Source organism: Euprymna scolopes, chromosome 46 (genome assembly GCF_053919585.1).
Source record: "Euprymna scolopes isolate OS-2025 chromosome 46, ASM5391958v1, whole genome shotgun sequence".
In the NCBI taxonomy this organism is placed as follows: Eukaryota; Metazoa; Mollusca; class Cephalopoda; order Sepiida; family Sepiolidae; genus Euprymna; species Euprymna scolopes.
Genome location: NC_136527.1, coordinates 72,483,741 through 72,501,373, shown reverse-complemented (window position 1 = coordinate 72,501,373; position 17,633 = coordinate 72,483,741). Strand labels below are relative to the sequence as shown.

The 17,633-nt window shown below is 29.0% G+C and overlaps 1 protein-coding gene across 5 annotated transcripts in view; it reads right to left on the bottom strand.

Moving 5' to 3' along the window:
* Positions 1–17,633, bottom strand: part of LOC145270429 (uncharacterized) — a 101,147-nt gene that overhangs the window by 75,911 nt on the left and 7,603 nt on the right. For 4 of the 5 annotated variants that reach the window (XM_080126072.1, XM_080126074.1, XM_080126075.1 and 1 more), the window contains exon 2: positions 3,523–3,756. The exons of the other annotated variant lie outside the window; for it this stretch is intronic. In XM_080126072.1, coding sequence (XP_079982198.1) covers positions 3,523–3,592 — 70 coding nt within the window. In that variant the 5' untranslated portion in view covers positions 3,593–3,756. The remainder of the gene's footprint in view (positions 1–3,522; positions 3,757–17,633) is intronic. 5 annotated transcript variants of the gene reach the window in all.

The following is a 17,633-nucleotide window of genomic DNA, read 5'->3' as shown; positions in this document are numbered from 1 at the left end:
TCTAGAATACAGTCCTCACTCCTCCCGTAAACCCCACTATTGAAGTGAGTAATCTTTTTACCTTAATGTTCTGAATTGCAGTGTTGTCATGTTTTCATGTTTGTTAATAAATTCTTGTCGTTTATACTTGTTGTACGTTTAGTAATTATTAAAGCTGGTCGGTAGTTTTGGGACTTGGAAGAACCTAAACCCGTACCAACATGCTCTTTCCCCAAGGTAAATGGAGATTGTTTAATTTCAGGAAAAATTCACTCACTTCCTGCCAATATTCAATAGCAGAAGTGTCTAGAAACCCAAATGAATAATATTGATTCTTGAAAACCTAGGAAAATGTTCGCTAGGATTACATTCAAAGGACTGCCTATCACCACCCCATCAACCTGTTGGCACATTACATGTGGTAAAAAGGAGAAAGTTCAAAAACAATGTAGGATAATTCCGGGACAAGATGGTGTTCAGGGATTTTGGATAAAAAACTATACCAACTTGCACGACATGATTGCATTTCAAATTAAGAGAATTTTGACAGGAGATGTAATTTCTGAATGGAACACCTGGATGCCAAAAGGATACATCAAAGGGCACTGTGGTCGATAACTATCGGCCCATCACCTGCCTTCCATTGACGTGGAAACTTATGACAGACATTTTGGCAGATGACATTTACCTATATTTGGAACAGCAAAAGATCAAAAAGAAAAAAATGTAGATGAGAGAGACGACTGCGGATAGGACGGTACTTCACAAATTTATCCATGGCATGGATAGATTACCATCAACCATATGATCTGGTTCCAGATAGCTGGATTATTTAACAACAACTATGGAAGGCAGTAATTGCAGTCAGGAGATTCAGAGTTCCTATTGTCGTGGTTACCACCTGACGAAAGCCAAAAGAATAGTTGCCCGAAACGTCGTGAAACAACTAATAAAAATGAGAATAATTGTCCGCAATAAATAAAATTAAGGAATGGGTACTTCTACACCTTAACAACAAAAAACGGAGATGTTATTTTTTTTGTGCACCTGTCGTTAAAATCAGAGGGAGAAATCAGTATTTTAAACTATGACTGAAGTAGGAAATAAATAACAAAAAATAAAAAAATACAAAATTGTTTTATTAAAAATATATTTTCTTATGCAAACTTTTCAATAAATGATTTTACAATTATATTTTGATAAATTTTTATACAATAAATCATTTGGTTTTCAAATGGCGCTCGCCCAGTTTAGACAATTATGAATATGTCTTTTTCATTTTAAGTTTTTAACAATAACAAAAATATATACGTTTCATGAAAACTTTCCCCGTTTTTATTAATTGAATCAAAACATTTCCAATTAAACAATTACACATATATGTTCTCTTTCACTTTCTTTATTTACTTTTTTTCATAGTTCTTTCTGGAAGTAATTAATCTCTAGTTTAAATTTTTTGGTATCTATTTCCTACTTCGGCCATAGTTTAAAATATTAATTTCTCCCTCTGATTCTAATGACAGGTGCCCGTAAAAAAATGGCATCTCCATTTTCGGCGATAAACTGTAGAAGTACCAAGGAATGTATGGAAATCTTTGGAATAGTGACGAATGTGCGAGATTTCCTGGAAAAAACGTATGAAATGATGGAAAGTGGAATTGATATGAAACCTATAAGATCTCAAATTGAAGGAATTTTGACAGGAGATGTGAATTCTTGAATGGAACACCTGGATGAACAGTGCTCTCCCAGAAGAATACATCAAAGATTTAAAGAACACCAACAAAATTTTACTTAGTTCGATTATAAAAAATATAATTCCAAAAAATCACTTACCTATAAAAAATTCTATTCAATGTATATTTCCATTGTTCATTGTTAAGAATTTATCCATATTTATACTTATATTCCATGTCCTTTTTAAATAAAATACTTTTTTAAACAAGGATTCTAAAAAAAACGCGAACTCAGATTTATTGGCTGTTCAAATAAAGGGAGATAAATCTGATTTTTTTTGCGATTATCTTATGGTGGCTTATAAACGCCATTATTAATATCTCTTTTTATTGCATGCTGTTAATCAAAATTAGTATTTTGGGGGCCTCCGTAGTTGAAAAAAAGCACACATTCGCTTATAAGTTTCTGCCGTTAAACAAAAAATCCAGTCGACCGATTTTTTTTTAATTCTCTTAATGAAATACACGAGGTTTTGATTATTATATCTTATTTCTACTTTATCGAGTGAATTTTTTTTTTTTAAATATCTAAAAAAAGAAAACACTGAATGAAATAGAAAAAATTGCCGTCAGCGTCTGGTATTTACTTGACGATATAAGCATAACATGAGCTTTCATTAAAAAAAAAAAAAAATCAACATGGTTTAAAAAAAAAAGAATACATCAAAGGGCACTGCGGTCGATAATTATCGGTTATCACCTGTCTTCCGTCGATGTGGAAACTTATGACAAGCATTTTGGCAGATGACGTTTACCAATAGTTGGAACAGCAAAAGATCATACCTGAGGAACAAAAACAAAATGTAGACGAGATAGTAGAGAGACGACTGGTGATAGGACAATACTTCAGGATTGTAAGAAAAAAGTTTCTTTTTTTTTTTACATGGGTATCATCACTTATCAAGGCCTTGAGGCCACTCGAGGATAAGGGTAAAAGAGTTTACAGTAGAAATTGGACAATATAGTAATCGTTAGTAATGGAAATTTGTTGAATTTGTTAACTTATATGGAACGGCTCATCAAAAACTTGTTTATGTTAGACTTGAAAACAACCATATTGTAGTCAGCTGGAAAGCAGGAAAACGGAAGACAATTCCACAGGCGTGCAGTTCTAAGAAAGAAGGTTTGCTCATGGAATTTACGTTTGGGTTTAGGCACAGATAAAGCGTGGGGGAAATTATTGACAGCGATTTCTGCTAGACGGTTGTTTCTTGTGAAAGTTTGGTGAGGGGGGACCATAGATTGGAGCTCAGCCGAGCATTTTTCATGAAAATAACGATAAAGCAGAGAGCAGAGACAAACTCGCAACATTTCTTCTGTGAGAAAGAGGTTGCAGAGAAGAGAAAAGGACATCTCCTACGAGGCTACGAAGCCTATTTTGAACTCTATCAAGGCAGGACAAGTCCTTTCTAGCAGCTCCTGCCCAGATGTGGCAACAGTATTCCATCCTTGGATGTATCTGGCTCTGATATAGATAGAGAATTGCATCAGCAGTGAGATTCACAAATTTATGCATGCCATGGATAGATTACAACAAAGCATATGATCTGGTTCAAGATAGCTGGATTAAGAAATGTTTGGAGATATTTGGAATAGTGATGAACGTGTGAGATTTCTTGGAAAAAAAAATGAAATGATGGAAAGTGTCACTGATATAAAACCGAGAAGATCTTCGGAAGTTCATGTGAAATTCATGAGGAATTTTTCAGTGAATGTGAGGGAAAAAGAAAAAGAGAAAGTCGAAAAGTAACAAGACTTAAAAACGGGGATAAAAAAAAATTGTGGAGGTTGAAGAAAGTAGAAGTACCTGTTGTGATTGGATCCCGGTGGGTGTGATAAAAGGATTTGGCAAGCGGATTGAGAAAATTGGGATCCATTGCAATGTTGGAGTGCTTCAGAAGACTGCCTTGTTGGGAACTGCCAGAATCTTGCAGAAATTACTGGACGACTGAGAAGATGCCGATAGCCTATAGTCATCTGTTATGATCGGTCTATCAACATAGAACCGGCAATAACAACAGCCAGATACAAAATGTGACAACTGAAATGATAATGATAATTATGATAATAATAATGATAATAATAATAACTAATAATAATAATGATAATAATAATAATAATAATGATAATAATAATGATAATAATAATGATAATAATAATAATAATGATGATAATAATAATGATAATAATAATAATGATAATAATAATAATGATAATAATAATGATAATAATAATATTAATAATAATGATAATGATAATAATGATGATAATGATAATAATGATAATAATGATAATAATAATGATGATAATGATAATGATAATAATGATGATAATAATAATGATATTAATAATAATGATAATGATAATAATGATAATAATAATGATGATAATAATAATACAAAATGTGACAACTGAAATAATAATAATAATGATAATAATAATAATGATAAAATAATAATGATAATAATGATGATAATAATAATGATAATAATAATAATTATAATAATAATAATTATAATAATGATAATAATAATGATAATAATAATTATAATAATAATAATAATTATAATAAAGCTTACTTTTATCCAATTGGCAAACTTCAATTGTTTAATATTTTTATGGCAAACGTCAATGTTGCAATATTTTTGAGCTAATGAAGGGTATGGTCCCTAACAGTCAGGAGATTCTATTTACAAACGATGCTGCTAGGAACTGACGAATCAACTTAATTCATGTTCTGCTACCAACCAATCAGAAACCAGAGTTTCTCCATAAAAATTAAACCTTTCTGTAGCAACCTCGCATGTGTTTTCTTCGTGCCAACACGGGAAGAATCTTTTGCTCTGTGGATTCCAACTCGAGAACTGTCTACTGAGAACCACTCACCTTCAGGACTGTTCTGAAACTAAACATGGCTTACAACTCTTTTAAGCTTGACATTTGCAAATAAGTCTACTCAAAATAATGACGGAAATCACACTGGCTTGGCTAAGTAAAAGTAGCGATAAAAAAATACCTAGATAATAAATCTCACAATCAGTAAAAACTTGTGAAAATTATACAGTGAAGTAGAAAAGTAAATTTTCTTGCATTTGGTAACAGTTTTTTTTTTTTTTTTTTTTTTTTAATTTTTCACTCCTGCTTATGTTTAAACAACATGTTTATTTGGCCAAAAAACAAGTAATGTCAAATGGTACAAGAGCACAAAAAAAAAAAATGCCAAGCGTAACAAGTACATGGCAGCCATTTCTTCTTGTGCTCGGGTAATGCTCGATATTACTTGTTTTTCAAACCGAATAAACATGTTACATTAAATAAAAACACTAAAAACTTATCCAGCTAGGCAGAGAAGTAACTTATCTTGCCTTTGATAACATTTATTTGTTATATATTATATGTTTTTTTGACACATTTTCAAGTCGCTGTCGATTTTAAAACAAACCCGTAGTCCTAATAATTATTATTCTAATAATACTAATACTATTACTAATAATAATAATACTAATACTACCATTACTACTGCTAATGATAATAATAACAATGCTTTACTTTTTTACAAAGGAGTCACCTCTTATCAAGGCCTGGACACCACTCGAGGATAAGGATTAATAATTGTACAATAGTCAATGGGAAAATTTCGTAGTAATTGTTAGTAGTGGAAATTTGGTAAATTGGATTACTTGGGACGGTTTATCAAGAATTTGTTTACATTGGACTTGAAGACGACCATATTATTTTTTTATGGTTTTATTTAAGTCTTTGGGTCTAATAATGTGTTTTAGCAAAAAGTTTAAAAAAAAGAAAAAAAGGGAGAAAAATGGGTGGACCTGAATGAGAATCACCCCACCCGCTATAATTTTTATAGTATGTTTTAGTATAGTGTTTGAGCTTGGGGGTGTTTATTCCCAAAGCCGTTCTTACCATGGAGAGGTTGATGGCGTTTATACTATGTTGGGTTTAGTTGTAAAAAAAAAAAAACTTACTGCAGAATACTGGTTAAAATTATAGAGAGGATGATTCTTGTGCAGGTCCACCATTGAAAAAAAAAGAGAAGCTTTTTATAGTTTTATGCAAGAATAAAATGGCCACCAAAACTTGCCGTAACGTGTTAGTTGGTTGTTTTGTTTTACGACATATCAACCCTTTTTAGGTTATTTAATGCCGAATCTGGTGATTTTGAATAACGATTTTTTAACATAGTATATTTGTTTTTTTTAAGTCGTATTCTATTTAACCCATAGTTGAGACCCTAACAGGCACTACCACTCCAGGTCAGAGTGGACCTGGGAGCAATGGTAATTAAAGGGTAGCTCCACACTCCCTAAGGCCTGCAAGCTGGGACCTCACCATCGGATATAGTTTAAGGTCATATCCAGGACCGCCGTAACGTGTTAGTGTTGTACATCAGGTCTAATAATAAAGTATAAAGAACAATAAAAATTAAGCTTTTAATGGTTTTATTAAAGTTTTTGGTTCTAATAATGTGTTTTAATGCCCCCAAAATAGATTTTAATGGTTTTATTAAAGTCTTTGGTTCTAATAATGTGTTTTAATGCCCCCAAAATAGCTTTTAATGGTTTTATTAAAGTTTTTGGTTCTAATAATGTGTTTTAATGCCCCCAAAATAGCTTTTAATGGTTTTATTAAAGTTTTTGGTTCTAATAATGTGTTTTAATGCCCCCAAAATAGCTTTTAATGGTTTTATTAAAGGTTTTGGTTCTAATAATGTGTTAAAATGCCCCCAAAATAGCTTTTAATGATTTTATTAAAGTTTTTGGTTCTAATAATGTGTTTTAATGCCCCCAAAATAGCTTTTAATGGTTTTATTAAAGTTTTTGGTTCTAATAATGTGTTATAATGCCCCCAAAATAGCTTTTAATGGTTTTATTAAAGTCTTTGGTTCTAATAATGTGTTTTAATGCCCCCAAAATAGCTTTTAATGGTTTTATTAAAGTTTTTGGTTCTAATAATGTGTTTTAATGCCCCCAAAATAGCTTTTAATGGTTTTATTAAAGGTTTTGGTTCTAATAATGTGTTTTAATGCCCCCAAAATAGCTTTTAATGGTTTTATTAAAGTTTTTGGTTCTAATAATGTGTTATAATGCCTCCAAAATAGCTTTTAATGGTTTTATTAAAGTTTTTGGTTCTAATAATGTGTTTTAATGCCCCCAAAATAGCTTTTAGTTGTTTTATTAAAGTTTTTGGTTCTAATAATGTGTTTTAATGCCCCCAAAATAGCTTTTAATGGTTTTATTAAAGTTTTTGGTTCTAATAATGTGTTATAATGCCTCCAAAATAGCTTTTAATGGTTTTATTAAAGTTTTTGGTTCTAATAATGTGTTATAATGCCCCCAAAATAGCTTTTAATGGTTTTATTAAAGTCTTTGGTTCTAATAATGTGTTTTAATGCCCCCAAAATAGCTTTTAATGGTTTTATTAAAGTTTTTGGTTCTAATAATGTGTTTTAATGCCCCCAAAATAGATTTTAATGGTTTTATTAAAGTTTTTGGTTCTAATAATGTGTTATAATGCCCCCAAAATAGCTTTTAATGGTTTTATTAAAGTCTTTGGTTCTAATAATGTGTTTTAATGCCCCCAAAATAGCTTTTAATGGTTTTATTAAAGTTTTTGGTTCTAATAATGTGTTATAATGCCTCCAAAATAGCTTTTAATTGTTTTATTAAAGTTTTTGGTTCTAATAATGTGTTTTAATGCCCCCAAAATAGCTTTTAATTGTTTTATTAAAGTCTTTGGTTCTAATAATGTGTTTTAATGCCTCCAAAATAGCTTTTAATGGTTTTATTAAAGTTTTTGGTTCTAATAATGTGTTTTAATGCCCCCAAAATAGCTTTTAATGGTTTTATTAAAGTTTTTGGTTCTAATAATGTGTTATAATGCCTCCAAAATAGCTTTTAATGGTTTTATTAAAGTTTTTGGTTCTAATAATGTGTTATAATGCCTCCAAAATAGCTTTTAATTGTTTTATTAAAGTTTTTGGTTCTAATAATGTGTTTTAATGCCCCCAAAATAGCTTTTAATGGTTTTATTAAAGTTTTTGGTTCTAATAATGTGTTTTAATGCCCCCAAAATAGCTTTTAATGGTTTTATTAAAGTTTTTGGTTCTAATAATGTGTTTTAATGCCCCCAAAATAGCTTTTAATGGTTTTATTAAAGGTTTTGGTTCTAATAATGTGTTTTAATGCCCCCAAAATAGCTTTTAATGGTGTTATTAAAGTTTTTGGTTCTAATAATGTGTTATAATGCCCCCAAAATAGCTTTTAATGATTTAATTAAAGGTTTTGGTTCTAGTAATGTGTTTTAATGCCCCCAAAATAGCTTTTAATGGTGTTATTAAAGTTTTTGGTTCTAATAATGTGTTATAATGCCCCCAAAATAGCTTTTAATGGTTTTATTAAAGTTTTTGGTTCTAATAATGTGTTATAATGCCCCCAAAATAGCTTTTAATGGTTTAATTAAAGGTTTTGGTTCTAGTAATGTGTTTTAATGCCCCCAAAATAGCTTTTAATGGTGTTATTAAAGTTTTTGGTTCTAATAATGTGTTATAATGCCCCCAAAATAGCTTTTAATGGTTTTATTAAAGTTTTTGGTTCTAATAATGTGTTATAATGCCCCCAAAATAGCTTTTAATGGTTTAATTAAAGTTTTTGATTCTAATAATGTGTTTTAATGCCCCCAAAATAGCTTTTAATGGTTTTTATGTAACTTTAATAATTCACGCACCTGAAATGCACTTTAACTCTACTATTATTTCTTGTAAGGTAACAAAGTTTATAGCATTAACAATAAAATAATATAATCGCAAACAGGAATTGTTACAATATTTTTGATGTAGAACGAAAATTGAAATATTGAATTTCATTCATAAACAATGGTCGATACTTAACTGTCATATTGAAGATAACATAATAAATCATGGACTACAATAGAAAAATGCAGGAATGAAAAATAATATGGTTAAGCTTAAATATGGAAAAGTAAAGGAAAAATAATATGGTTAAGCTTTAACATGGAAAAGTAAAGGAAAAATAATATGGTTAAGCTTTAACATGGAAAAGTAAAGGACTAGTTGTTAAAACTGAAAAAAGAAAAGGACAAGATATTCTAGTAAAAAATATAATAAATTTATAACTTAAAATATTATTAGAGTATTGGATTACAATAGAAAAATGCGAGCATGAAAAGTAATATGGTTAAGCTTAAACATGGAAAAGTAAAGGACTAGTAGTTAAAACTGAAAAAGAAAAGGACAAGATATTCTAGTAAAAAATATAATAAATTTATAACTTAAAATTATTATTATAGTATTGGATTAAAACAGAAAAATGCGAGCATGAAAAGTAATGTGGTTAAGCTTAAACATGGAAAGATACAGGAAAAATAATATGGTTAAGCTTAAATATGGAAAAGTAAATGAAAAATAATATGGTTAAGCTAAAACATGAAAAAGTACAGAAAAAATAATATGGTTAAGCTTAAATATGGAAAAGTAAAGGAAAAATAATATGGTTAAGCTTAAATATGGAAAAGTAAAGGAAAAATAATATGGTTAAGCTTAAATATGGAAAAGTAAAGGAAAAGTAATATGGTTAAGCTTAAAGATGGAAAGGTAAATGAAAAATAATATGGTTAAGCTTAAACATGGAAAAGTAAAGGAAAAATAATATGGTTTAGCTTAAATATGGAAAAGTAAATGAAAAATAATATGGTTTAGCTTAAATATGGAAAAGTAAAGGAAAAATAATATGGTTATGCTTAAATATGGAAAAGTAAATGAAAAATAATATGGTTTAGCTTAAATATGGAAAAGTAAATGAAAAATAATATGGTTAAGCTTAAACATGGAAAAGTAAAGGAAAAATAATATGGTTAAGCTTAAATATGGAAAAGTAAAGGAAAAATAATATGGTTAAGCTTAAATATGGAAAAGTAAATGAAAAATAATATGGTTAAGCTTAAACATGGAAAAGTAAAGGAAAAATAATATGGTTATGCTTAAACATAGAAAAGTAAAGGAAAAATAATATGCTTAAGCTTAAACATAGAAAAGTAAAGGAAAAATAATATGGTTAAGCTTAAATATGGAAAAGTAAAGGAAAAATAATATGGTTATGCTTAAATATGGAAAAGTAAATGAAAAATAATATGGTTAAGCTTAAATATGGAAAAGTAAAGGAAAAATAATATGGTTAAGCTTAAATATGGAAAAGTAAAGGAAAAATAATATGGTTAAGCTTAAATATGGAAAAGTAAAGGAAAAATAATATGGTTATGCTTAAATATGGAAAAGTAAATGAAAAATAATATGGTTTAGCTTAAATATGGAAAAGTAAAGGAAAAATAATATGGTTATGCTTAAATATGGAAAAGTAAATGAAAAATAATATGGTTAAGCTAAAACATGGAAAAGTAAAGGAAAAATAATATGGTTAAGCTTAAATATGGAAAAGTAAAGGAAAAATAATATGGTTAAGCTTTAATATGGAAAAGTAAAGGAAAAATAATATGGTTATGCTTAAATATGGAAAAGTAAATGAAAAATAATATGGTTAAGCCTAAACATGGAAAAGTAAAGGAAAAATAATATGGTTAAGCTTAAATATGGAAAAGTAAATGAAAAATAATATGGTTAAGCCTGAACATGGAAAAGTAAATGAAAAATAATATGGTTAAGCCTAAACATGGAAAAGTAAAGGAAAAATAATATGGTTTAGCTTAAATATGGAAAAGTAAAGGAAAAATAATATGGTTAAGCTTAAATATGGAAAAGTAAATGAAAAATAATATGGTTAAGCTTAAACATGGAAAAGTAAAGGAAAAATAATATGGTTAAGCTTAAATATGGAAAAGTAAAGGAAAAATAATATGGTTAAGCTTAAATATGGAAAAGTAAAGGGAAAATAATATGGTTATGCTTAAATATGGAAAAGCAAATGAAAAATAATATGGTTAAGCCTAAACATGGAAAAGTAAAGGAAAAATAATATGGTTAAGCTTAAACATGGAAAAGTAAAGGAAAAATAATATGGTTAAGCCTAAACATGGAAAAGTAAATGAAAAATAATATGGTTAAGCCTAAACATGGAAAAGTAAAGGAAAAATAATATGGTTTAGCTTAAATATGGAAAAGTAAAGGAAAAATAATATGGTTAAGCTTAAACATGGAAAAGTAAATGAAAAATAATATGGTTAAGCCTAAACATGGAAAAGTAAAGGAAAAATAATATGGTTAAGGCTAAACATGGAAAAGTACAGGAAAAATAATATGGTTAAGCTTAAAAATGGAAAAGTAAAGGAAAAATAATATGTTTAAGCTTAAATATGGAAAAGTAAAGTAAAAATAATATGGTTAAGCTTAAATATGGAAAAGTAAAGGAAAAATAATATGGTTAAGCTTAAATATGGAAAAGTAAAGGAAAAATAATATTGTTAAGCTTAAACATAGAAAAATGCGAGCCTGAAAAATAATATGATTAAGCTTAAACATGGAAAAGTAAAGGACTAGTCGTTAAAACTGGAAAAGAAAAGGACAAGATATTCTAGTAAAAAATATGATAAATTTATACCTTAAAATATTATTATAGTATTGGATTACAATAGAAAAATGCGAGCATGAAAAGTAATATGGTTAAGCTTAAACATGGAAAGTTAAAGGAAAAATATGGTTAAGCTTAAACATGGAAAGTTAAAAGAAAAATAATATGTTTAAGCTTTAATATGAAAAAGTAAAGGAAAAAAAATATGGTTAAGCTTAAATATGGAAAAGTAAATGAAAAATAATATGCTTAAGCTTAAATATGGAAAAGTATATGAAAAATAATATGATTAAGCTTAAATATGGAAAAGTAAAGGAAAAATAATATGGTTAAGCTTAAATATGGAAAAGTAAAGGAAAAAAAAATATGGTTAAGCTTAAATATGGAAAAGTAAAGGAAAAATAATATGCTTAAGCTTAAATATGGAAAAGTAAAGGAAAAATAATATGGTTAAGCTTAAATATGGAAAAGTATATGAAAAATAATATGATTAAGCTTAAATATGGAAAAGTAAAGGAAAAATAATATGGTTAAGCTTAAATATGGAAAAGTAAAGGAAAAATAATATGGTTAAGCTTAAATATGGAAAAGTAAAGGAAAAATAATATGGTTAAGCTTAAATATGGAAAAGTAAAGGAAAAAAAATATGGTTAAGCTTAAATATGGAAAAGTAAAGGAAAAATAATATGCTTAAGCTTAAATATGGAAAAGTATATGAAAAATAATATGCTTAAGCTTAAATATGGAAAAGTAAAGGAAAAATAATATGGTTAAGCTTAAATATGGAAAAGTAAAGGAAAAATAATATGGTTAAGCTTAAATATGGAAAAGTAAAGGAAAAATAATATGGTTAAGCTTAAATATGGAAAAGTACAGGAAAAATAATATGTTTAAGCTTAAATATGGAAAAGTAAAGGAAAAATAATATGGTTAAGCTTAAACATGAAAAAGTACAGGAAAAATAATATGTTTAAGCTTAAATATGGAAAAGTACAGGAAAAATAATATGTTTAAGCTTAAATATGGAAAAGTACAGGAAAAATAATATGGTTAAGCTTAAATATGGAAAAGTAAAGGAAAAATAATATGCTTAAGCTTAAATATGGAAAAGTACAGGAAAAATAATATGGTTAAGCTTAAATATGGAAAAGTAAAGGAAAAATAATATGTTTAAGCTTAAATATGTAAAAGTAAAGGAAAAATAATATGTTTAAGCTTAAATATGGAAAAGTAAAGGAAAAATAATATGGTTAAGCTTAAATATGGAAAAGTACAGGAAAAATAATATGGTTAAGCTTAAATATGGAAAAGTAAAGGAAAAATAATATGGTTAAGCTTAAATATGGAAAAGTACAGGAAAAATAATATGTTTAAGCTTAAATATGTAAAAGTACAGGAAAAATAATATGGTTAAGCTTAAATATGGAAAAGTACAGGAAAAATAATATGGTTAAGCTTAAATATGGAAAAGTAAAGGAAAAATAATATGGTTAAGCTTAAATATGGAAAAGTACAGGAAAAATAATATGTTTAAGCTTAAATATGGAAAAGTAAAGGAAAAATAATATGGTTAAGCTTAAATATGAAATAGTAAAGGAAAAATAATATGGTTAAGCTTAAATATGGAAAAGTACAGGAAAAATAATATGGTTAAGCTTAAATATGGAAAAGTAAAGGAAAAATAATATGGTTTAGCTTAAATATGGAAAAGTAAAGGAAAAAATAATATGGTTAAGCTTAAACATGAAAAAGTACAGGAAAAATAATATGTTTAAGCTTAAATATGGGAAAGTACAGGAAAAATAATATGTTTAAGCTTAAATATGGAAAAGTACAGGAAAAATAATATGTTTATGCTCAAATATGGAAAGTTAAAGGAAAAATAATATGGTTAAGCTTAAATATGGAAAAGTACAGGAAAAATAATATGTTTAAGCTTAAATATGGAAAAGTAAAGTAAGTAAAACTGGAAAAGAAAAAGACAAGATATTCTAGTAAAAAATATAAATTTATGACTTAAAATATTGTAGCATAAAGAATTGATTATACAATGTTAAATTGAATTACATAAAAAAATTAATGTTGCAATATTTTAAGTTATAAATTCATTATATTTTTTACTAGAATATTCTGTCCTTTTCTTTTCAAGTTTTAACAACTAGTCCTTTACTTTTCCATGTTTAAGCTTAACCATATTACTTTTCATGCTCGCATTTTTCTATTGTAATGCAATACTATAATAATATTTTAAGTTATGAATTTATTATATTTTTTACTAGAATATCTTGTCCTGTTCTTTTCCAGTTTTAACAACTAGTCTTATTTTTTTGCCCCATAAATGTAAGATACATGTACATAATAAAAATGTACGGTACTCGTCTGCTTTCAATAAAATCCCCCCAAGTATCTCCTTTTCATGCTTTCATTCTGTCTGTTACACTTATTACTTCGCAACCGCAGTGAATTAGTAGCAACACTAGTCAGTGAAGCAACATGGTTGCTATGGAGGCCAATCATAAAAAACGTCGCTCACCTAACGTTTTTTTATGATTTTGAACACCTGTAAAGTCATTATAACTTTTGTTTTACTGAACGAAAATTGATTTTTTTTTTTCACAATATGGCTGAGAAGGTGATGTATAAACTGTAATAGTTGTTTGAAATTTGATTGAAAAATGAGTGAGCGATGAAGCTTTAAAGCAGTTCTAAATGACTAAAACTGCCATTTAACCATATATTCAAACATGGTAGTGTTTGAATGATTATGGAAAATAATTTACAAAGAAATTGCAAGTTATCTTCTATATAATAAAATAACAAGAGATGCCACATACAAATTCAATACATCTAACCTAATAGCCACTGTCTTATGTAGCTTCCAAACCTCATTATAGGCATATTAAGTCATGATAATAAAATGCTACATTGTATCCTACGAACAACACCATCACAACATCTCCAGGTACGTCCAAGGATACTGGGCCCAACTCTCTTCCTGATCTACATTAATGATCTTCCAAATCACATCCTTACATCATTTGTAGACATCTATGCTGATAACACTACTATCTATGGTAGCACATCTAAGACCGTAAATGCCCAAGTTCTATCTGATTCTCTCTCCTCTGATCTTGAGCAATTGGTACAATGGGGAAAGAGGTGGCTTGTTACTTTTAATGCATCTAAAACCCAGCTTTTATCTTTGCATCATCAGCGCAAAATCTGATCCCCATCTGGCATCAATTGAAATGAATGGCTCTCGTTTTGGGGAGGTTTCATGTTTTGACAAGCTTCTGGGCTTGACCTTTACTCCTGATCTTAAATGGAATACATACATTAAATCCATTGCCAAGGCCGCTGGAAAAATGGTGGGATCCTTCTATCGATCCAGTAGATATCTCACTACTGATGCAATTCTCTATCTATATAAGAGCCAAGTACGTCCAAGGATGGAGTACTGTTGCCACATCTGGGCAGGAGCTGCTAGAAAGGACTTATCCTGCCTTGATAGAGTTCAAAATAGACTTCGTAGCCTCGTAGATGTCCTTTTCTCTTCCCTGCAACCTCTATCTCACAGAAGAGATGTTGCGAGTTTGTCTCTGCTTTATCATTATTTTAATGGAAAGTGTCCAACTGAGCATCAATCTATGGTCCCCCTTGCCAAACTTTCACAAAACACTCGTCTAACTGAAAACACTATCAATAATTTCCCCCACTCCTTATCTGTGCCTAAACCTAAACGTAGATTCCATGAACAAAGCTTCTTTCGTAGAACTGCACGCCTGTGGAATTGTCTCCTGTTTTCCTGCTTTCCAGCTGACTACAATATGGTTATCTTCAAGTCCAACATAAACAAGTTTTTGATGAGCCGTTCCATATAGGTTAACAAATTTACTGAATTTCCATTACTAACGATTACTATATTGTCCAATTGACTACTGAACGCTTTTAACCCTTATCCTCGAGTGATCTTTGGGCCTTGATCAGTGGTTATGCCGATGTAAAAAAAAGAAAAGAAGGACTTCCTATTTTTCTCTCTAAATATTTAGTTCTACCACTGCTACCAGTTGTCACCAGAACTAATTCTAGATTTTCCACAGATTCTGTAATTACACAGATCATAACTGGTCCATAGATACATAGACCTAGCATAATCTTTCCAATTAATAAATAATAAAGGCTCCCTTTCCAGAGTCAGTTCATTCTGATTGGCTGAGACCTGACAATTCTCATATCCAGCCACATCTTCCCCCACTGAACCACGCGCTCGAGATCAGAGGAGAGAGAATCAGAGAGAACTTTGTCATTTACAGCCTTTGATGTGTTGCCGTAAATGGTTGTGTCATCAGCATAGATGTCAACGAATGATTTAAGTATGTGTTTAGGGAGGTCATTGATGTAGATCAGGAAGAGAGTTGGGCCCAGGATTGACCCCTGAGGGACTCCAGCATTTATATTGCAGGCCTCCAATTTTTGTCCATCTACCACTACTCTTATGAGCCTATCGGAGAGAAATGATTTAATGATTGAGAAAACATTACCAGTTATACCGTAGCTGGAAATCTTGTGAAGTAGACCCTTATGCCATACCTTGTCGAAGGCCTTTGATATGTCAAGAGCAATTGCCCTAGAAATAGGTATCCTAAACTGGCCTAGTTTAGGTGCGAAAACTAGTAAATAAAGTAAAATTTCCCTTAACTTCAACTTGCGATATCTCGTTTGTTTTTTGGGTTATTTTGATATGGTTTTGATTTAAATAAAATTTAATCTTTTGTCTTTATAGATATATAATTCTTTTTCTTGTGTCTTTAATAGTTTTTTTTTTCAGGATTTTTCAAGTTATGCCTCTAATTTTGGTAAATGTCGCTTTATTTTTTACACAAAAAAAAATGATGTTTTTCAAATTTGTTGCGCTTCATATTGTGAGTCTCTAAATATATAAAAATGGTATCATTTTAAAGAAAAAAGGTCACTTAATAACATGGTGAGGTTATTAAAAGGTTATAAGTGGTTTTTCTAAAAAAAAAAAAATCCAACTTGAAAACTTCAGTGAAAGAAACATGAAAGAAATTTTATAGTAAGAATTCCGAAAAAGGCATCATTTTGTAGAGGAATATCTCCTCTTTAATAATCTGTTGGTGTCATGTTTATGGCCCCATAAATCAAGGAGCGCACACTAATAAAAGTTAGGATACCTACAGAGATTTTCAACTTAATGCCAGAGAGACCAATTATCAACTGTCAGCTAGCCAGTAGCCACACAGCAGCACAACGTACTGACTGACTGAACGGAAAAACATAAACAAACAACTCGTTTGACGTTTCACTATGGACTTACCAAAGTTCTTAGGTGAGTTTGTTTTTTCTTTATTATTTAAAAGTTATAGAAAGATATTTTTTAATTAATATTTTTAGAACGTCATTAAAAAAAATGAAAATTTACAATTTAAAAAATAATGCCAGTTTATTTTCTATAGCTTTTTTCAAACTTTCATATGTTCTTTCATCGCTTTCTCCTTCGGTTACGGTTGGATAAACTTCAGCATTGTTAGATTATTTTAATTAAATTAATTAATAAAACCATGTACAAAACATTTTTAGTTGTGTGGGACTGACGGAAACTTTTATTTTTTTCGGTTGGATAAACTTTAGCATTGTTAAATTATTTTAATTAAATTCCACAAACAAAACATTCGGCTAGTGACTTATGACGATAAAGTATATGTTTTTGTTATTGTTCAGAAACATAAGTTTTTTTTAATTATGAAAAAAAAAATAAAGAGAATTAAAAAAAAATTATTTAAAATAAATTACTTAAAATAAGCATTATTTATTTACTAATTTTTTGTTTCTTTGTTTTGAATTCGTAAAACATGTCAACATTTATGCTTTGTAGAAAAAAACTGACTAAATATAAAAACTCAGTTCCAAGGCTATATATTAGCAAATATATTAAATTATTTTGTCCTAAAATTTGAAAATAACTACATAAAAACTTTTTATGTCAGCATTAACAGAAATTGTGACAGAACGCATATTAATTTTTTTTTTTTGTCGTCACCCGTACAATGTACATACACTCATAAACAATAAAAGTGGTTGCAGGACAGAATGGCTGGCATTCTGCAGCAAAGAAGGGTACCAATCTCAAATCACAAGTTATCGGGCAAATAGGTTTAATTCTCTATTTGAAAATGCCCTGGCAATATATCACTATTAAGAGCACATAAAATTATTTTTATCTGTGTTTGCAACATCTTGCAATATGAAATTACAGAGTGTTTTGGCTGACATTTCTGATGAGAGACTACATTCCCTACTTGCTGCAGTTGGTTTGCTGAACATTAATTTGACCAAACCTTTC